Source organism: Salmo salar, chromosome 05 (genome assembly GCF_965601325.2).
Source record: "Salmo salar chromosome 05, fSalSal1, whole genome shotgun sequence".
NCBI classification, from domain to species: Eukaryota; Metazoa; Chordata; class Actinopteri; order Salmoniformes; family Salmonidae; genus Salmo; species Salmo salar.
Window position 1 is genome coordinate 60,582,654 of NC_138295.1, and position 24,367 is coordinate 60,607,020.

Genomic DNA, 24,367 nt, shown 5'->3' on the forward strand with positions numbered 1-24,367 from the left:
GGATCGTGGATCTCCTGAGGTTGATCTTCATCCTGTCACCTTCAACTGAACTAATGAGACAATATACAGCAAAACCCAAATTTACTATTTCCCCCTTTCCCGTCAGAAAATTAAGACTAACAAGGAAGGGTAACAAACAAACACAGCTCTATCAAATAACCATCTGCATTTGCGCTGAGGCGATGAAACAGATCTGTTTATTTTCTCTGCTCTAATCGATTGAAATGGTCTGACAGCTGAGTCAAAACATTGAGATTATTAACGTACTGTGTCTTATGCATGGAAGGATGTCTCTCTCATAGCAATTATTTAACAATGTACTGTATAGTCATTTAAAATAGAGCCCAACTCAGAACCACTGAGATTTGTATGTTGTAGCAGACTGATTCGTTTTTTTGTCATTTCATAAAAGGCTATGGGATATTGCTGAATCAATCCAAGGCAATAAGGCAGGTTAAAGAGGTTTTTAATCATTTCAAAATGCAAAAAGATTATATTTTACAAATAAGATAGCAAAACAACAGACTTAACTATAGATGTGTACATCATTTACATTGTTTTGGAATTTTGGTTTGTGTGTACCTACACAACAAGTGAACATGAAAGAAGAGTGGCACTAATCCACAGGACTAGATATAGCCATAAAGTAACCTAGAGCATGGAAATGTCCATGACCTACATTTAACATTGAATTTCACAAGGTACTGTTCGCCATTACAGTTCATCATTGTTTCTTTAATGGCGAGTGAGATTACTCAGGCACATATTTTCAATACCCTGTGATCGATAAACATTCAGGAAGGTTACATGAATGTGAGGTTACATGAATGTTATACAGTTATATTATCATTGAAGCATTGTTGCTGATTGCAATATCTTACCAAATTATACAGTATGAAATTCCACTGATATAAAAAGAAAATGACTTGCAAAAAATAATCTTGAATTCTCTATTTGATGTGTGCGAACTATCTTACTTTGTTATAAAAAAGAAAATGGAAATAGGATTTAAAGCTTAAAAGATTGTTTATAATATGACATGGAATTGGATACATTCTCATGTACAGATTAGAATTTCATCACCCGCTGGACACCGTCATATTCTGATAACTAAATAATACTCCTGTCGCCAAAACAACAACGTTTTCGTAAACGAGAGGCTAGTCAAAAAGTGAGCCATGAAATGTTACTGTACAGTGAAACTGATTTATCTACCGTATTTGAATATAGCCTAGTACAGTATTCTATACATCTATTATAACTACAGTCATGTGTTTGCATATTATTATAGTTTCATAGAGTCTTAAGCAAATGGTGAGTATGCAGTCTCTGAATGGATCGTCTGTGGATAAGCATAAGTAGTTATCCTCAGGTCAGAGGGCAATTCTTGCTTGACCTGTATTGGCAAGTTGACACATGATATCCACACTTACTATATATCTGTATATCAGATCCACCAAGCACACCTGATATGAGTGAAATTAACCTTGACACTTTAAGAGCATTTCTTATACACATGAACATGTATAATATTTCATATCATCATGTTCAATTTGTAGCACTGTAATTGTAATGTTGAATAAAGACTTGAATAAAGAAAATGACACCATTTAAAAAAAATTGACAACAGAGTTTAAATAAAGCGGCTTCTAGACAACCACTGTTCATTATTTTCTTCTCCAAGATATTTAGGATGATATGTCATCAGATATGTATAATTTCCGTATGTTAAGGGTGCACTGAGGATCTAGCTTTCTGAAGGCAGACCGTGTCCCTGTGACCCGTGTCCCCACACCCTCAGGGAGTGACACAGTCAATGTGTCCCAAGTCCTCTCCCACATAACCTTAGATAAGCTTCATGGTGAACTTGCCAGCGTCACCTCCACCCCCTCCTCCTCCTCCTACCCCCATTGAGGTACGGGGCACATAGTCGATGGTGGCTGTGTGTTTGATTTGCCCCTTGCTCTGGCTCCAGAAGAACATGAAGACGAAGCAGATAGCCACTGAGCTGAGGAAGGACAGGAAGCCCATAGTGGTGGCGATGATCAGTGTCTTGGCATCAAACGGATACTGGTTGGCCACCTGGGCAGAGGAGTTGGCAGTAGGGGCGTGTGAAGACTCTATCCAGCCTTCGTCGGTGAAAAAGGGCATGGTGCGGTTACGTGGGAAACCCTTCACATAGAGGCTGACGTACAGGCTGTCGTTGCCTGCAGCGTTGCCCGCTGTGCACCGGTATGTGCCGCTGTCCTGAACCTGGGCATAGCGTACCTCTAGAGTCCCATTGGACAACACCCTGATGCGCCCCGTAGTGGAGAGCGGAATCCGCTGGGCTGACAACCAGGTAAAGGAGGGCATTGGGTCACCGTCCGCCTTGCAGGAGAAGAGCACCGTAGTGCCCTCCTCCACCCTGACCTCCTGGGACCTGCGGTCTACAATGCGGGCCTGCCGACAGGTGAACAGTCTCGGGAGCTCTTTCTCCGAGAAGTCCCGGAATTCCCGCTCTCGCACCATGTCCGGGGTGGAGCAGGTGGGTTGGCGGCCATCAAAGTTTAGGCGCTGTCGCCGGCGGACCACCCAGAGCAGTCGGCAGTCGCAGGCCAGGGGGTTCCCATCTAGCCGCAGGACCTGCAGATTCCCCACCGAGTGGAAGGCACTCTCCTCCAGCGTGCTGAGCTGGTTGGATGTCACGTTGAGCAGACGGAAGTAAGCCAGCCCCCTGAAGGCCCCTGGCTCGATGCGGAGCAGGTTGCCCCCAGCTAGGTGCAGTTCCTGCAGCCGCAACAGGTCCCCCAGCAGGTTACCCTGGATGGCTGTGATGGGGTTGTAGGACAGGTCCAGGTAGCCAAGGTAGACCAGGTGGCGCAGCACCTGGTATGGGACAGCACTAAGGTTGCAGCTGCTGAGGACCAGCGAGGTGAGGTTGAGGCCAATCAGGCTGTTGCTGGCCAGGGTGTCCAGCAAGGGCCAGTGGGAGATGACGAGGCTGCGCAGTCGATGCAGGCGGCGGAAGGCATTGTTGGGCAGTGCCGAAATGGTGAGGCGGAACATGCGCAGCCGAGTCAGGCTCTGGAGCTGGGACAGTGCCTCGGTGGGGATGGAGGTCAGGTTGCTGCGGTCCAGATTGAGCTCCTGCAGGTTCTGCAGGCCGGTAAAGGCCCGCTGGGAGATGAACACCAGGTCATTCTCCCCAGCCTCCAGCTGGTGCAGGCTCACCAACTCACGGAAGGTGTAGTCCAGAAAGACCAGGATCTCATTCTCACTCAGGTCCAGGAAGCGCAGGCTGGGCAGTCCGGAGAAGACCCCCACAGAGATGATCTTGAGGCGGTTGCCCCTAATGCACAGGGTCTTGAGGTTCTGCAGGCCCTGGAAAGCCTCCACTTCAATCATGGCGATGACATTGTCACTAATGTCCAGATCCTCTAGCTGGGTCATGCCAAAGAACTGGCGACGACCCAGCGTCTTCAGCTTGTTACGAGATAAGTTAATGCGCTGGGTGCCACTAGCGAAGCCCTGAGACACAGAAGTCAGCTGTTTGTCAGAGCAGTTCGCTTCTAAAGTCTCAAGCCGACACACACACCTGGCAGGGCAAGGCCAGGGGAAGTCCCCTGCTGACACACCCAATAATCCACACTGGAGCAAGATGCTAAATGCCCCCCATCGGACAACAGACTCCACAAACATCTTGCCTCCTGCCTAAAAAGGGAAACAAAAAGGACACAAGTATGAACCGATAGCTAAAGAGCAGTCATGCTTACTCGCAATGCTATAACAAATGAAAACAAAGGTATGAATATATTTTAGTATTTGTTAAGGAACTTACCGATTTACTATGAGGATGCAGGTTTTCATAACCAGTGGTGGTCAAGTTGGGATCAGACCTGAGTTAAGTCTTCTATAAGAGATGATGTTCTGTAAAAAACATGTCCTTGCAAATGGCCTAGAGAGACAAAAGAGACAGGAATGAATCTTCCCCCTCCCAAAAATACAAAAACAAGGATTCTTTGTAGCATTTGTAAATCATGGATTGCAAATGCTATATTTATGGACAAAGCATGAGTTTCCAACATTTTGAGATAAACCTAGCAAAGTGGTGAATTTGAGAGTGGAATCAAGACAATAAAAAATGTATTAAAAATTATTATTAACATCAGAGCATAATTAGGGTACGATTTAAAGCAGATTTCATAGTTACTATCGACCTACATCTCTGTTTAATACAGATAGCATCTCTACTAATTGATTACCAAATAATACATCCTTTACCACTTGTACTCTGCACCTTATATCCTCAGTCTAAGCTGCAGGCTAAAAGGTAGTGGTACGGTAATGAAACATACGCCCATGACTGTGCCCCATCTTGATCTGCACAAAAAAATCCTCATTAGTGCATCCAGACCTAGGCTCACAGATTCTAAAAACCCTGATGAAGGCCAGTTCGGATGGGAGCTGTGCCCCCTGGCCAGACATCTGGATTAGGCAGGCTATCTGGGGAAGGGCCAGTGACATGTGATGGCAGATGTGCACACGTAAGCTATACAGGACCAAGTTGAGAAGGTCGAGTATGGAATAGTCAACATTCCCATAGAGGCACATCATACATACCCCAAGAAACAAAAAGGTTTTGTCGTACTGTGCAGCCTCGTTTTCAATTAATTAAGCAGGACAAGAAATTAGGGAACATTTTCCACTACACTTTATTAAAAGGGATAGTTCAAGATTTTGGTAATTAAGCCCTTTCTTCTATTTACCCAGAGCAGGGGCGGAAATCACGGGGGGGACACGACCCCCCCATCCTGGGAAAAATATGATTTGTCCCCCCCAATATATCACTGAAACATAATTATGTAATTTAAATAATATTAATAATACGCAATGAAAGCAATTGTGCTGATTATAGACACTTAATAGCGCGTTTTTAAGTTTCAAAATATTGCGACCCCCCCACCCTTTGCCTCACAATGGTTTGATCCACTGCCAGTTCCTTAGTTGGCAAGGTAACAGAGAGGTCGAATCTACTGTCTGAAAGGCACTCAATGAACGTAACTGACGTGAGGTTCATCCAGTCAATCGCGCACACACACTAGCTGAATATGCAGAGCTAGCGCGCAAATATGAACTATTAAGCTAGCTAGTACCTATTCCATTTATGTGGCGTCGTCAAAGATGGAATCTTTGCTATCGTCAATTTATTCCAAGATCAGCATGCAGATGATGTAAGTTAGTGCTTCAAAGTCCATGTGATAAGGTTAGCGATAAACTGAAATCCAAACTGAACAGAACTACACTCTCTTCTACCATTGTCTTAAATATATTTAATGGTCTCGTTGCAAAAGCTAAATTGTCGCAAGGGAACTTTTATTTATTTATTTTATTTCACCTTTATTTAACCCGGGTAGCAAAGATTATAGCAAACACCACTGAAACTGAATTGGTGCTCGCTAGCTTTGCAAATTCAGCTATTGTTGGAAGCCAGCCAATATGAAACAAACTATTAAAATTACAAAAGATTGCAGCATATGTTGTGTAAATGGTGAACTCATACAGCTGTCAACTCTTGTCATTTTAATCCGTTTCACATTTGCTAGCTACCTTTTAGATCGAAGCCCAAATAGACTGATTGAAGATGATAGAAGCCCATCTCCTACTGTAAATAACCTACACACTGTGTGTGTAGCCAGCCAGCCAGCCAGGTAGAAAAATGGCAGAAAAATAAAAGACGGACATCAGAGTATTTTTCAATACACCAAAACGCATAGTAAGAATCCTAGTAGCCTAATATCTCAAAGACTAGTTGATAAAATGTTCATAAGAAAGAAATGAAATTCTAATGGAAATGTTTCACAATGATGTCATTAGGCAGAGCAGGCAACAGATGGCACACAGACAGCAGAGTGGGGGACAGATATGCAGGGACAGACTGGCAGAGTCTCTCAACTTAAACTGGTGACTGAACTAAGATATGTTAAAGGCAATGGTATTGCTGTTGTGATTAGTTGTGTAGTTTTGGGTACCGGTAGTTAGGAGTACGGCAAACACCTTATTTCTTTGGTTCCTCAATATACATTTAGGCTATGTGTTACAGCACTACTTTTGGTGTCCCCCTCAGGAATTGCTCTTGAGAAAATTTCATGTAATTGTCCCCTCCAAAGTTGATATCAGATTTTCGCCCCTGACCCAGAGTCAGATGAACTCATGAATACAATGCTAGCAGCTACTGTAGACTTCCAGTCATTGCACTAACGCAAGTAAGCAATAGCTCCAGAAACTACCTTTGACTTCTTTAAACTGCACACAGACACATCAATTTATTTATTTGACTCTGGGTAAGTGGAAAAAAAGGCTTAATTGACAAAATCTCGAACTATCCTTTTAAGTACAAATATATACAATAGAATATGACATACATTTAAGCAACATCTGTGATTCAACTACGGTGCAAATCAGATTTTGGGAATGCTTTTAAAAAGTTTTAATCCTGATGACGACTAAAGCACTAACTCTTATACCGACACAAATGCCAAAAACATTAGTCATAACTGCAACTACATGTAGATCTACAGTAGCCCTCATAAACACCAAAGGGCACAATCAAAATCAACAACATTAAAAGCAGTGGTGTAAAGGACTTAAGTAAAAATACTTGAAGGTGCTACTTAAGTAGTTTTTGGGGGTATCTGTACTTTACTTTTTATATTTTTGACTACTTATACTTTTACTTCACTACATTCCTTAAGAAAATATTGCACTTTTTACTCCATACATTTTCCCTGACACCCAAAAGTACTCGTTAAATAATAGTGAAGACATCAAAACTATGAAATAACACATATGGAATCATGTGGTAAGCAAAAAAGTGATGAACAAATCAAAATATATTTTATATTTGAGATAATTCAAAGTAGCCACCCTATGCCTTGATGACAGCTTTGCACACTCTTGGCGTTCTCTCAACCAGCTTCATGACGTTGCCACCTAGAATGCATGTAATTTAACAGGTGTGCCTTGTTAAAAGGTCATTTGTGGAATTTCTTTCCTTTTGAATGTGTTTGAGCCAATCAGTTATGTTGAGACAAGGTAGGGGTGGTATACAGAAGAAAGCCCTATTTGGTAAAAGACCAAATCCATATTATGGCAAGAACAGCTCAAATAAGCAAAGAGAAACAACAGTCCATCATTACTTGAGGACATGGTCAGTCAATGCAGAACATTTCTTCAAGTGCAGTTGCAAAAACCATCAAGCGCTATGATGAAACTGGCTCTCATAAGGACCGCCACAGGAAAGGAAGACCCAGAGTTACCTCTGCTGCAGAGGATAAGATCATTAGAGTTATCAGCCTCAGAAATTGAAGCCCAAATAAATGCTTCACAGAGTTCAAGTAACAAACACATCCCAACATCAACTGTTCAAAGGAGACTGCGTGAATCAGGCCTTCATGGTTGAATTGCTGCAAAGAAACCACTACTAAAAAGGACACCAATAATAAGAAGAGACTTGCTTGGGCCAAGAAACACGAGTAATGGACATTAGACCTGTGGAAATCTGTCCTTTGGTCTGAGTCCAAATTTGAGATTTTTGGTTCCAACCACTAATTGATTACTAATTGATTACCAAATAATACATCCTTTTCCACTTTTACTCTGCACCTTATATCCTCAGTCTAAGCTGCAGGCTAAAAGGGATTGGTACGGTAATGAAACATACACCCATGACTGTGCCCCATCTTGATCTAAACAAAAAAAATCTGCTGTGTCTTTGTGAGACAAAGAGTAGGTGAATGGATGATCTCTGCATGTGTGGTTCCCACCATGAAGCATGGAGGAGGTGTGATGGTGTGGGGTTGCTTTGCTGGTGACATTGTCTGTGATTTATTTAGATTTCAAGGCACACTTAACCAGCATGGCTACCACAGCATTCTGCAGTGATACGCCATCCCATCTGGTTTGCTCTCAGTGGGACTATCATTTGTTTTTCAACAGGACAATGACCCAACACACCTCCAGGCTGTGTAAGGGCTATTTGACCAAGAAGGCAAGTGATTGAGCAGTGCAGATCAGATGACCTGGCCTCCACAATCACCCAACCTCAACCCAATTGAGATGGTTTGGGATGAGTTGGACTGCAGAATGAAGGAAAAGCAGGCATCAAGTGCTCAGCATATGTGGGAACTCCTTCAAGACTGTTGGAAAAGCATTCCAGGTGAAGCTGGTTGAGAGAATGCCAAGAGTGTGCAAAGCTGTCATCAAGGCAAAGGGTGTCTACTTTGAAGAATCTAAAATACATAATATATTTTGATTTGTTTTTGGTTACTACATGATTCCATATGTGTTATTTCATAGTTTTGATGTCTTCACTATTATTCTACAATGTAATAAATAGTATAAATAAAGAAAAACCCTTGAATGAGTAAGTGTGTCCAAACTTTTGACTGGTACTGTATGTCCATGCATACACCATGAAGTTAGATTGCAGTCGATGGTCGTGACCTAGGGGTCACAAAGAGACCTGACCCCGTCTGTAAAATTAGACAGGGTCAGGAATCTAGATTCCACAGTCACACGGTATCATATTCCTCTGTATTTATGCTAAGTCATTCTAACAGGTAAAAATAGTATTCAATTTCAACTATTGTTCCGATTGAAATAGTTGTTGTTGAGGAAGCTGCTGAATGAAGTCTGTCCTGGGTGGTAAGGGTATTGGGTTTGTTTAGTTTTCAGCTGGAGAGTTGATGGCAAAATGCCTGATTGGCCGATATGATGCTACCGTAAACCTTTTGCATAACACAAAAACCCAGCCGTCCAAACCTGTGCAGCGGCCAGCTCTTATCTAACAGACAACCACAACGCCAAATGCAAACAATATCAAAGCCAACCTGATGTAACATCCACTCAGACAATCCCATGGCAGATCCAGAAACCATGTTTGGTGTTTGGGTTGGTCCCCACTGTTGCTTAATTCTTTCAAACATTTGGACTTTCCCACTCAGCTCTCCCCCATCATCACACAAAACTCATCAAGTCCGCTCAGCTGTCATCATGTTACATCAAACTGTGGACAGATGTCAGAACATTCTGAGTGTCAAAACAGTGACCTTGCAGTGCGTGCCTAGCTACAGAATCCCCATTACTGACTCCATGGAATCACTTTAGGTAACCAACACACTCAGCACTGTGGCTCATGAGCTTCCTTCTCATTTTGACATGACACGCAGCAGAAACGGAGCAAAACAACAACCCCAAACTAAGTTTGATCAGTTTTTTATGTGATTCATTGTTTTTAAGGGATATCTGCTCTGCAGCCTGCCTAGTATTTCCCAAAGCCTTTGGTCTTTCCTACCTCAAGACATATGTTTCCCAATCAGTACTGGCAGGAACACTTAGAGATTATAGGCAAAAAGACCCAATTTAACCGGTGCATGATGTCTAGCTGGGGGCCGCTTTGGATGGGCCACGAGAACAGTCTTATGTTCATTCATTGTATTGAAGTCTGTCCTCAAAACAGACACCCTGGCAGACTTTTCCTCCCCTCCCCACATTGGTCACTCTCTAAATCGCCATGGGGTTAGAAAGAGAATGCACAGTGTAAGCCAGGCTACACTTTGACACTTGCCTAAGTGCTATTCTTAGCACTAGTGGTTCTGGGGGGGGGTGGGGGGTTTTGGGGGGGGGGCAGTGCCGCCCCTGTGACAACAATTTTTAAATGTGGAGTATGAAATAATTTTTACATAACTAATTTTTGCTATCATTCTTTTTTTTACATCCATTATTAGACTGTGGCAACGATGATGATTATGAACATGGTCTTTTGCCTGCTAATGCCTGCAATGCAGTGAAGAAAACGATATGACAACAATAACGTCTAATGTAACTGGCCCCAGCTTGCCCCCCCCAGTTGAAATGGTCTAGAACCGCCACTGATTCTTAGACCAATTAAGATGGCTGAAATGAAACAACAGCACGGACCTGGGGGCCCGGGTGTGTGTTACACTCTGTTGAAAGTGTCTCTGTGTGTATATATGTATGTTTTTATATGCTAGAAAGACATTGTTTATTGCTCCTGGCACCTGCCACAGTGTACCAGTCCCTGTGATATGCACCAGAGTTCTACAAGCATGTATTAAAAGGTTTGTGAGCAGAACAGCTGCTAGGCTGAGGGGGAGAGAATAGCAGTGCTCTTCAGAATGCCAGATTCTTTTTCCACTGGGTCTGCCAGGAAAAGGAGAAAGGGTTCGTAAACAACCTCAAGTCAAGCGAGCCATTTCTGATTCAATCACTTTAAAACATTTTGTAAAGACAACGTATACCTCAATAATATTGCGGTGTGTGTGTGTGTAGACCTACGTTAGATAGATTGTGTATTTGCATTACAGTAAGCATGTAGGGAAGCAATAAAGAAGAGTATGTTTGTCTGGCTGTAAGCTTGCAACTGTGACAAATATGATTATATTAACTGTGTGACACTGTGCCCACATTTGCAATTGCATTTGTTTCATATGGATTAAATGTGTTTTATACAAATGCTTTTTGTGTGTATTTGCAACTTAAATGCCTGTGGGTTTGGGGGAGTTTTTGGTCATTGTATGGTGGAATGTGTGTTTATGCGTCGGTATGCTTAGGGTTAGGCATTATGCATTTTGTGTGTGTGTGTATATGCGGATGTGTATGTGCTCTGAATATGTTTGTATTTACACTCTCACTCTGTCTCACAGGCAGAGGCAGAAGTGGGTCACTGTGACAGCCCACTTAAATAAATCTGGTTCCAGAGACACTGTTCTGTCGTGTTGCAGGGTGCACTATATTATAATTCTTTATCAAGGCAGTCGGTTAAGTCACTGCTCGCACAAAGTGCACTGTCTGCTAAATTAATAATAGCACAAATAAATTAGAAAAGTTAATTGGTTTCAGTGTAGCACAGATGTGACATGCCAAATGAGGTCGTTTTAGTTAATAGCATTGACGGATTGAATCCATCGAGGTACAATGAGAGAAAGAACAATGTCTGACAGGAGGAGATGGATGGTAAACAAGGACTCCAGCAAGCACGCTTCATCAAAAGGTGCTTGATTCTTCTGAAGGTGGACTTCAGCGGTCAGGAAACGTTCTGCCTATGGGGAAAATACCAAGAATAAATAACAGCGGCCAATTATACCATTCGTGGATTACATTGGGCCTCTGTTACAAGGTCTCCTTTAGGCTACACTTTCATTAGAAAGTCCTTCCATTTTCAGCATACCCTCTCTGCTTTCACTATTCCAAAACAGCTTTGAGAGGACAAAGAGAGCAACCTCTTGAAAGAGAGCCATAACAGTTTGTTGCGGGTTGCGTTTTTCACAGAAAAGCAACTACACTACATAATCCTCCACACACAACTGGACAGGTGGAGCTTTTTCCCTTTGGCACACTTACCGGGCTGCTTGCTAATCTGATCAGAGCCATCCACAATCCTAACTTGATTCCAATAAAGGTAACCTGCTATGGTGGTGCTAAAGCTATAGTGTGGGTCAAATCATGTGGCATGGTAATAAAACGCACATGCTGTACTCTGTGGGTACAGCACATACTGGGGTTGTTCTCTCATCCAATAAATGTGATAACCGCAGTTGAGTCTGAAAGAATACATCATCAAATAAAGACTCCAGAGACACAGAGTCCATTTCCTTGTGATCTCAGAGTAAGTATGCAGGTTTTTGTTTCAACCATGCTTCATTTTGCTCAAATAGATTGGTTGGCAAATTAACAATGAGGTTTTATTATAATGCTGTGATGTTGTGTTTACATCATTGATTAGTTTAATAAGTCCTCTGATATGCAGAAACACTACGGAATTTAGTTGAACATAATCAAATTAAAAGGTGGAATGAAAACATGCGTAAACATTAGTCCTAGTCCTTTAGCACCGTCTCTCATAACCACTGCAATGATGAAAATAAGTAATTTGTTGGTTTGACATGAGCCCAAGTGTATTGCCATTTAATTATGTATGCATAATGTTTATGCACAATCCTTCCAAATGGGTCTTGTTTGAGGCTACTGAGATGGCATAAAAAAAGAGAACGACAGAAACAATCCTTTGAAACGGTCAACCCAGGGCAGAGTTGGTGTGAACAGAATACATTATCCTCCATAAACAGGTTTTTAAACCAACACTCCAATACTAGTGATGGTTAGTTCCATGTAAAAAGCCCTGAGCATTAACATGTGAAGTTCATAGGAGCACATCACATTTGGTGTGAAATGAAAGCTATGATAGTCTATTTTTCGGGGGGGGGGGGGACATTGTCAACCATTTTCCATCCTAGAAATTAGGAATAAGCTAAGGCTTTGATTTCTGGTCAAACAGATGGAAAAGTGGTCTTAGAAAACATCTAGCAGAAAAAGTCTTAAAAGGTATTAGAAATACATTTAGGGAGGATTATGAAACTTCACAGAAGTAACAAGTAAAGGTAGACCAACCAGTTAGTTTGTGTTTTTACTGATAACAATTTGGTTCATGATATATTAAGTGATTATTCTGTTACCAAATCGGGGAAAAAAGAATAACCAAAAAATCTGTAACAGACTGACTGCAACTGAATTGCTACAATGGGAATTCATAGAAGTCAGAAACCACAGTTGGGTCAGCTGCTCCTGTCCTCCCTTCCACTGGCATAATGTTATGTTCAGCTCATAACTGTTTTCTTTCTGTCACGTAGTGGTCAAAGCAAGAGTTTGAAAACAGTCTGGATAACCCACCTCTTACTGACACCTACCCATGTGCCCCCTCTCTTTCCATTTAGTGTAACTAACCCCCCCCACCAACTGAGCACTGACTGACACCGGACGTCCATGGATGTTGAAAAGTAGTTGAAATTTGGTCAGCCCAAATCTGAACCAATCATAGATGTCTGTTTCACAAGTTTGGACAGCAAAGTACAGTACAGCCCATCACAGTATAGTACAGTACAGAAAGGTAGAGGTCAGTGCAATACAGTAATGTACAGTAGAGTTTAGTACAGTAGAGCACACTAGAGTAGAGTACAATATAATTCACTCTATTGTCCTGTACTGAAATGTACTGAACTATACTGTACTTTACTCTAATGTCGTGTGCCGCACTGTGATGTCTAAACTTGTGACATCTATGATTGGTACAGATTTGGTCTGGTTCATAGTGATGTATTGTGGGTATAAGCCCAGCTAGCGCATAATGTTCTGAGAACAAAATGTTTCTTAGAGCTTGATGAGAGTGTGGTTGTCCATTGTGAATGTTCTCAAATTGTTCTTTCCATAAAAACCACAAGAAAACGTTAGTAACGTTAGAGAATGTTATTTAAAAACATATACATTCCGTTCTCAGCATCAACAAAATTCTCTCTATCCTCTATCTTGTTAAGTGTGTTCAGGTGTATTGGCCATGCCCGTTTATTGGCCAGATCTTAATGAGTGCATCTTGGAGTGCTTGTTTCCTTTGAAATGGAGTCTGTTTGAATAGACTAAAATGAACAGTTTTGTTTGCGTAAAAAAACATGTCATGCTACCTCCATCCTGGTGGCGCAGTGGACTAATTCCATGGAAGATTATAGGCTCAATGTGTTCTATCTGTGCTTGGAGTTCAAAAAAGTAACCCAAGATAGCAGTTTATTAAAAGTCTTATTGAAAAATTCAGTGAAAGTTTTAAAGAAGTTATTCAAGAACCTCCAAATTAACTATAATCTCTATTCACAGAGCTTTAGTTAACCCTCCCAGGAAAACTTACAGGGTACCAGAGTAAAACATTCTCAGAACCTCCCTGTAACCTAAAATACATTTTTGGGTTACAGGGAGGCCGAAATGTTCACTGCTGTTCGCAGAAAGTAAAAAAAAAAAAACATTACGTTTTACCGGTCAGGAAATGCATGGCTTCATTCTAGCAACCAATATGAAACCAAAAACAGTAGTTCCCACAACTTCCAAGGAACCCAATGTGCTAGATGGGAAGGCCCCAAATATTTGAGGGTCATATGGATGCACTGACTGGCGAGAATGCAGGAGTTGTTTATCGATAGCACTGAAATCACACACACAGACAAATTTGGAATCAAATCAAACTTTATTTGTCACATGCGCTGAATACAACAAGTGTAGACCTTACCGTGAAATGCTTACTTACAAGCCCTTAAAACTTCTTCAGGATCGGTGGGTCCCCCACGGGACGGTTGAGCTAACGTAGGCTAATGCGATTAGCATGAGGTTGTAAGTAACAAGAACATTTCCCAGGACATAGACATATCTGATATTGGCAAAAAGCTTAAATTCTTGTTAATCTAACTGCACTGTCCAATTTACAGTAGCTATTACAGTGAAAGAATACCATGCTATTGTTTGAGGCGAGTGCACAGTTAGGAACTTTAAAAGTTATTAACAAACCTATTAGGCACAGTTGGGCAGTCTTGATACAACATTTTGAACAGAAACGCAATGGTTTATTGGATCAGTCTAAAACATTGCACATACACTGCTGCCATCTAGTTTCATTTCAAGACTGGGCATTCAACTGAGACTGCTCTTCTCTGTGTCACGGAGGCTCTCCGCACTGCTAAAGCTAACTCTCTCTCCTCTGCTCTCATCCTTCTAGACCTATCTGCTGCCTTTGATACTGTGAACCATCAGATCCTCCTCTCCACCCTCTCCGAGTTGGGCATCTCCGGCGCGGCCCACGCTTGGATTGCGTCCTACCTGACAGGTCGCTCCTACCAGGTGGCGTGGCGAGAATCTGTCTCCGCACCATGCGCGCTCACCACTGGTGTCCCCCAGGGCTCTGTTCTAGGCCCTCTCCTATTCTCGCTATACACCAAGTCACTTGGCTCTGTCATATCCTCATATGGTCTCTCCTATCATTGCTATGCAGACGACACACAATTAATCTTCTCCTTTCCCCCTTCTGATAACCAGGCGGCGAATCGCATCTCTGCATGTCTGTCAGACATATCAGTGTGGATGACGGATCACCACCTCAAGCTGAACCTCGGCAAGACGGAGCTGCTCTTCCTCCCGGGGAAGGACTGCCCGTTCCATGATCTCGCCATCACGGTTGACAACTCCCTTGTGTCCTCCTCCCAGAGTGCTAAGAACCTTGGCGTGATCCTGGACAACACCCTGTCGTTCTCCACTAACATCAAGGCGGTGACCCGATCCTGTAGGTTCATGCTCTACAACATTCGTAGAGTACGACCCTGCCTCACACAGGAAGCGGCGCAGGTCCTAATCCAGGCACTTGTCATCTCCCGTCTGGATTACTGCAACTCGCTGTTGGCTGGGCTCCCTGCCTGTGCCATTAAACCCCTACAACTCATCCAGAACGCCGCAGCACGTCTGGTGTTCAACCTTCCCAAAATCTCACACGTCACCCCGCTCCTCCGCTCTCTCCACTGGCTTCCAGTTGAAGCTCGCATCCGCTACAAGACCATGGTGATTGCCTATGGAGCTGTGAAGGGAACGGCACCTCCATACCTTCAGGCTCTGATCAGGCCCTACACCCAAACAAGGGCACTGCGTTCATCCACCTCTGGCCTGCTGGCCCCCCTACCTCTGAGGAAGCACAGTTCCCGCTCAGCCCAGTCAAAACTGTTCGCTGCTCTGGCACCCCAATGGTGGAACAAGCTCCCTCAATCAGTCAATCACCACCTTCCGGAGACACCTGAAACCCCACCTCTTTAAGGAATACCTAGGATAGGATAAAGTAATCCTTCTAACCCCCCCCTTAAAAGATTTAGATGCACTATTGTAAAGTGGTTGTTCCACTGGATATCATAAGGTGAATGCACCAATTTGTAAGTCGCTCTGGATAAGAGCATCTGCTAAATGACTTAAATGTAATGTAAATGTAAATCTAGTGGTAAAAATCAAAATTGCGCCTGGGCTGGAATAATACATTATGGCCTTTCTCTTGCATTTCAAAGATGGTACAAATTTTTTTATTTTTTTTGCTTTGTATTTTCTTTTATCAGATCTAATGTGTTATATTCTCCTACATTCCTTTCACATTTCCACAAACTTCAAAGTGTTTCCTTTCAAATGGTATCAAGAATATGCATATCCTTGCTTCAATACTTGAGCTACAGGCAGTTAGATTTGGGTATGTCATTTTAGGCGAAAACTGAAAAAAAGGGTCTGATCCTTAAGAGGTGAACAGTGCAGTTCAAGAAGAGTTAAGAAAATATTTACCAAATAAACTAAAGCAAATTTTTTTATTAAAAGTAACACAATAAAATAACAATAACGAGGCTATATAAAGGGGGTACCGGTACCGAGTCAATGTACGGGGGTACAGGTAGGTCGTTGTAGGAGTGAAGTGACTATGCATAGATAATAAACAGCGAGTAGCAGCAGTGTACAAAACAAATGGAGGGGGGAGGGGTGTCAATGTAAATAGTCCGGTGGCCATTTGATTAATTGTTCAGCTGTCTCATGGCTTGGGGGTAGAAGCTGTTAAGGAGCCTTTTGGTCCTAGACTTAGCGCTTCAGTACAGCTTGCTGTGTGGTGGCAGAGAAAATAGTCTATGACAATTTTTGGGGCGTTCCTCTGACACCGCCTATTATATAGGTCCTGGATGGCAGGAAGCTTGGCCCCAGTGATGTAATGGGCCGTATGCACTACCCTCTGTAGCGCCTTACGGTCAGATGCCTAGCAGTTGCCATACCAGACGGTGATGCAACGTGTCAGGATGCTCTTGATGGTGCAGCTGTAGAACTTTGATCCGGGGACCCATGCCAAATCTCCTGAGGGGGAAAAGGTGTTGTTGTGCCTTCACGACTGTCTTGGTGTGTTTGGACCAGAATAGTTCGTTGGTGATGTGCACACCAAGGAACTTGAAACTCTCGACCCGCTCCACAACAGCCCCATCGATGTTAATGGGGGCCTGTTCAGCCCGCCTTTTCCTGTAGCCCATGATCAGCTCCTTTGTCTTGCTCACATTGAGGGAGAGGTTGTTGTCCTGGCACCACACTGCCAGGTCTCTGACCTCCTCCCTATAGGCTGTCTCATCGTTGTCGGTGATCAGGCCTACCACTGTTTTAACGTCAGCAAACTTAATGATGGTGTTGGAGTCGTGTTTGGCCACGCAGTCGTGGGTGAACAGAGAGTACAGGAGGGGACTAAGTACACACCCCTGAGGGGCCCCAGTGTTGAGGATCAGCGTGGCAGACGTGTTGTTGCCTACATTTACCACCTGGGGGCGGCCCGTCAGGAAGTCCAGGATCCATTTGCAGAGGGAGGTTTTTAGTCCCAGGGTCCTTAGCTTAGTGATGAGCTTCATGGGCACTATGGTGTTGAAAGCTGAGCTGTAGTCAATGAGCGGCATGCTTGGCAGCGGAGCTCATTCAAATAATAGTCAGTGTGTAGAATAATAAAAATGTTCTACCTTTGTGTACCTATTCAGGATACATCATCCTGAAGAGAATGACATTCATAATTATGCATTTCTGTATAGGATTGTTGGTTGTTTAGTATCAAAACTGGCACGTGCACAACTAAGGGACAAAACAGATGAGGGTTGACTTAGATCGTTGACAGCATGTAAACTACACTGAACAAAAATATCAATGCAACGTGTAAAGTGTTGGTCCCATGTTTCATGAGCTGACATTGTTTTTACACTGCTGCTACTCGCTGTTTATTATCTATGCATAGTCACTTTACAAATTACCTCGACTAACCTGTACCCCCGCACATTACCTCTATATAGCCTTGTTATTGTTATGTACATTTCTTATGCTACTTTTCGATCGATTAGATTTTTAAAAACTTTCGTTTATTTAGTAAATATTTTATTAACTTTATTTCTTGTCACAGCATTGTTGGTTAAGGACTTGTAAGTAAGCATTTCACAGTAAGGTCTACTACACTTGTTGTATTCGGCGCATGTGACAAATAAAATTTGATTTGAAATAAAAGATCCCAGAAATGTTTCATACGCACAAAATCTTATTTCTCTGAAATTTTGTGCACAAATTTGTTTACATCCCTGTTAGTGAGAGTTTCTCCTTTGCCAACATAATCCATCCACCTGACCGGTGTGGCAAATCAAGAAGCTAATTATACAGCATTGTCCACAGCACAGGTGCACATTGTGCTGGGGACAATAAAAGGCCACTTTAAAATGTGCGTTTTTGTCACACAAAACAATGTCACAGATGTCTCAGGTTTTGAGGGAGCGTGCAATTGGCATGCTGACTGCAGGAATGTCCACCAAAGCTGTTGCCAGAGAATTGAATGTTCATTTCTCTACCAAAAGCCGCCTCCAACATAATTTTTGAGAATTTGGAAGTACGTCCAACCAGCCTGACAACCGTAGACCACGTGTATGGCGTCGTGTGGGCGAGCAGTTGCTGATGTCAATGTTGTGAATAGAGTGCCCCATGGTGGCGGTGGGGTTATGGTATGGGCAGGCATAAGCTACGGACAATGAAAATGATTGCATTTTATCAATGGCAGTTTCAATCCTGAGGCCAATTGTCATGCCATTCATCCGCAGCCATCACCTCATGTTTCAACATGATAACGCACTGTCCCATGTCGCAAGGATCTGTACACAATTCCTGGAAGCTGAAAATGTCCCAGTTCTTCCATGGCCTGCATACTCATTGAGCATGTTTGGGATGCTCTGGATCGACATTTACAACAGCGTGTTCCAGTTTCCGCCAATAGCCAGCAACTTCGCACAGCCATTGAAGAGGAGTGGAACAACAGGCCACAATCAACAACCTGATCAACTCTATGTGAAGGAGATGTTGCACTGCATGAGGCAAATGGTGGTCACACCAGATACTGACTGGTTTTCTGATCCACACCCCTATCTTTTTTTAAGGTATCTGTGACCAACAGATGCATATCTGTATTCCCAGTCATGTGAAATCCATAGATTGGGGCCTAATGAATTTATTTCAGTTGACTGATTTCCTTAAATTCTTTGAAATTGTTGCATGTTGTGTTTATATTTTTGTTCAGTATATATTTCATCTCCAATGTTTATTGAAAACAAATACATTTGCAGAATGAAAACTTGTCCTTCAAATACATCGTTACAGATGTTGGTTAGCTAGCTAGCACATTTTTGACATAATAACATTGACATGAAATCAGTAAACACACCTCAAAACAAGACATGCTATCAAGAACAACATAAAACTAGCTGAAACAAATCCCCACATGGCAGTTTCTTATCATTATTGCAAGCCATCTGGCCATCCAGAATCACAACAACACACTGCCTTCTGCCCCATTAAAGCGTTTGCATTGTTTTTGTGACGTCTGCTAACCCGTCTATAGTACAGATCAGGGACCCATGATGTCATTCTGTTACCATCAATCTGTTACCATGTGTTAATCCACTTCACTGTAGTTCAATAACCAAAATATATATTTTTTCAAACTCAAGGTGTCATACACTACATGACCAAAAGTATGTGGACACCTGCTCGTTGAACATCTCTTTCCAAAATCATGGGCATTCATATGGAGTTGGTCCCCCCTTTGCTGCTATAACAGCCTCCACTCTTCTGGGAAGGCTTTCCACTAGATGCTTCGGGGACATGCTTACATTCAGCCACAACTGAATGGTCACGGCTCTGTGCAGGCCAGTCAAGTTCTTCAAAACCGATCTCGACAAACCATTTCTGTATGGACCTCGCTTTGTGCACAGGGGCATTGTCATGCTGAAACAGGAAAGGGCCTTCCCCAAACTGTTGCCACAAAGTTGGAAGCACAGAAGCATCTAGAATGTAATTGTATGCTGTAGCGTTAAGATTTCCCTTCACTAGTACTAAGGGGCCTAGCCCAAAACATAAAAAACAGCTCCAGTCCATTATTCCTCCTCCACCAAACTTTACAGTTGGAACTATGCATTGGGGCAGGTAGCGTCCTCCTGGCATCTGCCAAACCCAGATTCATCCGTCGGACTGGCAGATGGTGAAGCGTGATTCATCACTCCAGAGAACGTGTTTCCACTGCTCCAGAGTCCAATGGCGGCGAGCTTTACACCACTCCAGGCAACGCTTGGCATTGCGCATGGTGATCTTAAGCTTGTGTGCAGCTGCTCACCCATAGAAACCCATTTCATGAAGCTTCCGACAAACAGTTATTGTGCTAACGTTGCTTTCAGAGGCAGTTTGGAACTCGGTAGTGGGTGTTGCAACTGAGGACAGGCGGTTTTAACTCGCTACGAGCTTCAGCACTTGGCGGTCCCGTTCTTAGAGCTTGTGTGGCCTACCACTTTGTGGCTGAACCGTTGTTGCTCCTAGACGTTTCTATTTCCCAAAACAAGAACTTACAGTTGACCGGGGTAGCTCTAGCAGGGCAGAAATTTTACAAACTGATTTGTTGTAAAGGTGGCATCCTATGACGGTGCCACGTTGAAAGTCACTGAGCTCTTCAGTAAGGCCATTCTACTGCCAATGTTTGTCTATGGAGATTGCATGGCTGTGTGCTCGATGTTATACACCTGTCAGCAACGGGTGTGACTGAAATAGCCAAATCCAACTAATTTTAAGGGGGGTCCACATACTTTTGTATATACAGCATATCATAGCTGACACCCCATTATTTCTGCAGACATCTTTGAATCTTAATTCAGAGTCGTTTTTGGACAACGTGGTAAGATTTCACTGTCATTCTGTTACCAAACTTTACATCTGCACTGTTCTTCGAGTAAATGTATTTTTGTAAAATGTTCTGTGGAAAAAAAAGTAGTCCTTGTGCATAGAGTTGTATGGTTTGTTTAACTTTGAAATCAATGTTTTTTGTTTGGCATACTATTAAATTGTCGTCTCACCACCATTATTTTACTGTGGAATTGCCTTGATGTTAATCCCCTGGACTATAAGAGTCAAATTGGAGCAGAATGGATGAAAGTGTGCAGGGATCTGTGGTGCATTCTTCCAGGTTCAAAGGGCAAGGCCATGCGGTTGAGGGGTCACACTCCCACTATAAAAATGGGCATATCTTTTTTTATAATTGGGGCCAGATCTTAAAGGTGCTATATGCAGAAACCGTTCTGCAATTTCCTGGTTGTTAAAATTCAAATAATTTTAGTTTATGTGACAAAAGAAGCAATGCATAGAGAATTATTGTACCATCTAAACCTCTGTGAAATATATTTTCAGTAACCAAAAATATTGTGTTTTCAGCTGTTTGAAGCTGGTAAACAAAACCGAAAGTAAAAGACGCAATAACTAAACTTAATGAATGGGAAACATAGAAATAACCCACATAGAACAGATCTACCGCTTCTTAGACTTCCTTTCAATGAGAATGATAGATCTATAACCCACATTTCTATGTGAATTTGGTCAGGTCGCACAAAATGTTACGTATTGAATCTTTAACGATTATATTTATAAATATATATGTATTTATAGTGCCGTACTAGTTAGTGCAATACTAACAAGTAATTGTTCAAATATATCTTTAATGCAAAATAATGATTAGTGCTTGATGGAGTCACAGCTGCCCAGCAACGAAATAATGTATCTTAATTGTATGCATTTAATGACTCCCATATGGCTCCATGACACATCTTAAAAGATATAGTGGGAGTGTGACTCCGTTACCGCGTGACCTTGCCCCAATGCTTTTAGCTAAGCCTACTATTAAGGGCTGCAGATGAAGCTAAAAGCTGCAGCTGAGCAACCCGTCAAAATATATTCTCATTCCTGGATTGTTGGGACTGTATAAGCAGCCCTGCCTCACAGAACTTTGAAATGAAGAACAAGTACATTCGAAATATTGGCTTTACACTTAGGTAACGATGACCAAGCAAAACAAAGAAGGCACTGATGAAAAATACTTTCTTGCTTGACCCAGATCATGTCTTGTTAATAATTAAAAGTCAGGATAAATCAGTCCACTAACAAGGAGACTGAAATACTTCCTGTGCATAAAGCACCTCCTGAGTAAAGTGCCTATTTGGCCAGTCACCAAAACGTACTCTTTGGCACTCAGCTTTGCCAGTCGCACTTCATTATTGTGATATTCGCCTTCTCTCTGGCTGGGGGGAAGAATTTTTTATTTTTTTTCTTCTACAGGCTGGACAACATTATTGTATTTTTCTCACTCCCTTGATGAATTATAATTGAAATGTTCATTTTAGTTTATCAGGCTGCAGATGAAAATCAATTATGAAATTGAAAATATATCATAAACGTCTAGTTATCTAATTATACGTTTTTATGGATATTTATATGATTAGCTCATCCAACTTATTCTAAATGATAAGAACATTTACCATGCTCAATCAGGATTGCTTTAAATGTTTTTTAAAAATGGTCACCACCGGAAAAACTTAGCATCGTGCATACACTTACATCTGAAGATAAATCAAGTAGTCTAGCCTTTGCTTCTTTGACAATATAGCCTAGCCAACCCAGGTACTGTATTTTTGTATATTTATTTATATTCTGTTTGTGTTTTTGTTCCTTCCATATTAGCTTGTGGACATGTTCAAATGTTGAGTCAAAGGAATAAAATGGAAATCACAGTCACCATTTTGGCACTTATTGTGGGATTAAAGTCGAAAGCCATGTCAAGAACTCGTTTGAGCTGGTCTCTGTCCAGAAGCCCACGTTGACCATAAAACTATTACATGGGGTCTGAATTAGGCTGACCCATAAATCAATCGACGCCAAAGGGCGACAACACAAGTCCGCTCCTGGACTACTGCCCTGCTTGAGTTTCAAGAAACAAACAAGTATGATGTAATTCACAATATGTAGAAAATATTGTTGCCCACAGGTGCTTAGTTCATATTATTGACAAGTAGCCTACATTGCAGATTGGTAAATCAGTAACCTAGTTTATGAACTATGTCTGATATAAAAACACAATTGCAAAATCAATTAGGGTTATGGTTACACAATTTCAAATGTACACTGAAAATTGTATACAGTGAACGAAAACTCACCAGCTAATGACTTCAATAAAACGTTGATAGTAAAACATTTCCATATCTTACGCACAACTCCAAACGTTCAGGTTCCTTCTCGCCTAAGCTTTTCGTTCGGTTGCTGGTTGATTTATCATGTTTTATTAGACTTTAAAACATATCCCTTGAGACCTCACACAATTTAATTCGTCCTCCTTCATTCATTTCTTCTGACTACTGCACCACCCTCAGGGAGTAGTGGGATAATTACGCTACAGAAAATAATTTAGGTCGACTACTTTATTCTCTTCTGACGCTATCGAAAGCCCGCCTTCTTGCCCCTGCTCGTGCTCTTCTACGTGGTGGTGATGCTCTTGCTCGAGTCGCAATCGCATCCCACAGAAAAAATATCATAATTACCTCAAGCGAACTGGGGGAAAGTAGCCTATAGGTGTGAATCAACGAACCAGTCAACTACATGAATGAAACACTTGTCCATGAGGACAGAGAGCATCAACGAGTTCATAGTAGGCTACAGTAGATGCGCGAATATGGTGGCAAAATCCCTGAGTTCTCAGCATTCTGACAGGATTTGTGATTTTATCCACTAGACTGATTGAGTTCTGGAAATGATCCAGGACAGTACATTACTATCGCGCTGGGTAGGCCAATATTTAGGAATGATGGGCAAATGTGCACTCTGGTCAGCCAAATCTTTTGACTTAGGCAAGACACCAGCTGGATAGAAAATAAAGAAATATATAGAAATAAAAAACTATAGGGCAATCACAGACTAAATTCATCCCCTTCGGGGTTAGGTTGGAGAGTCCATGCCTCAAAGTGTGCATACACATGCATGCAATCATTCGTGGATTTGCCCCAATAATCCTCACAAAACATTATTTGATATTTTAATTGGTACAAAAACATGTTGGTATGGTTGATTCTAACCTGACATTGAGCATTCCGTTTAGGGTATACACGAGATTTGTGTTCAAGAAGAATTCTGTCTTGCACCTTATCAAGTGTGGCCAACCTGACAATGCCCTGTGAACGCCCCATCAATGGGATTCGGGCAAACTACTCTGGGTTTTGTTTTAATCTAACACTGTGACTGTTTCTCAGAAAGATGCCAGATGGGCTAGATGTTGGACCTTGGCTCCCGCTAGTAAATGGTAGATTTGGGCTCAACCTCACGTTCCATTTTAAAGAATCCTCATCAGTGTTTGCCTGGTGTTCTCTGATTGGAGCAGGGCAGCCTTGGGTTCCTCTCTATGGAGCATAACATGGAGCATCTGCCAGCCGGTATGTTCCTGATGAGGAGCAAGAGGAAAAGTGCGTCTGAAACTGAGGCAGGTGCAAAAGGTTATTGCATTTAACAACGCTCAACACATGGCCATGTTAATTTGGAGAAACTGCCCTAGGCCTTGTCAAAGTTCGTTTTGAACAGATGATATCCCTACAAGCTCTCACATTCAAACGTCAGAATTAGACAT

General features: G+C 42.2%; 1 protein-coding gene across 1 annotated transcript; it reads right to left on the reverse strand.

Annotated features, from left to right (window-relative positions):
- Positions 1–449: 449 nt before the first annotated feature.
- Positions 450–23,264, reverse strand: LOC106605327 (leucine-rich repeat and immunoglobulin-like domain-containing nogo receptor-interacting protein 1). The gene is made up of 3 exons (XM_014200818.3): positions 22,911–23,264; positions 3,821–3,937; positions 450–3,693 (listed from the first exon to the last, which is right to left on the reverse strand). Exon 3 carries the CDS (start codon positions 3,679–3,681, stop codon positions 1,846–1,848), a length of 1,836 nt encoding a protein of 611 aa, XP_014056293.1. The 5' UTR covers positions 3,682–3,693; positions 3,821–3,937; positions 22,911–23,264; the 3' UTR covers positions 450–1,845.
- Between the last annotated feature and the right edge of the window lie 1,103 nt (positions 23,265–24,367).

Coding starts and splice junctions, on each gene's coding strand:
- LOC106605327 (XM_014200818.3), bottom strand. CDS start 3,681: ATGTTTGTGGAGTCTGTTGTCCGATGGGGGGCATTTAGCATCTTGCTC.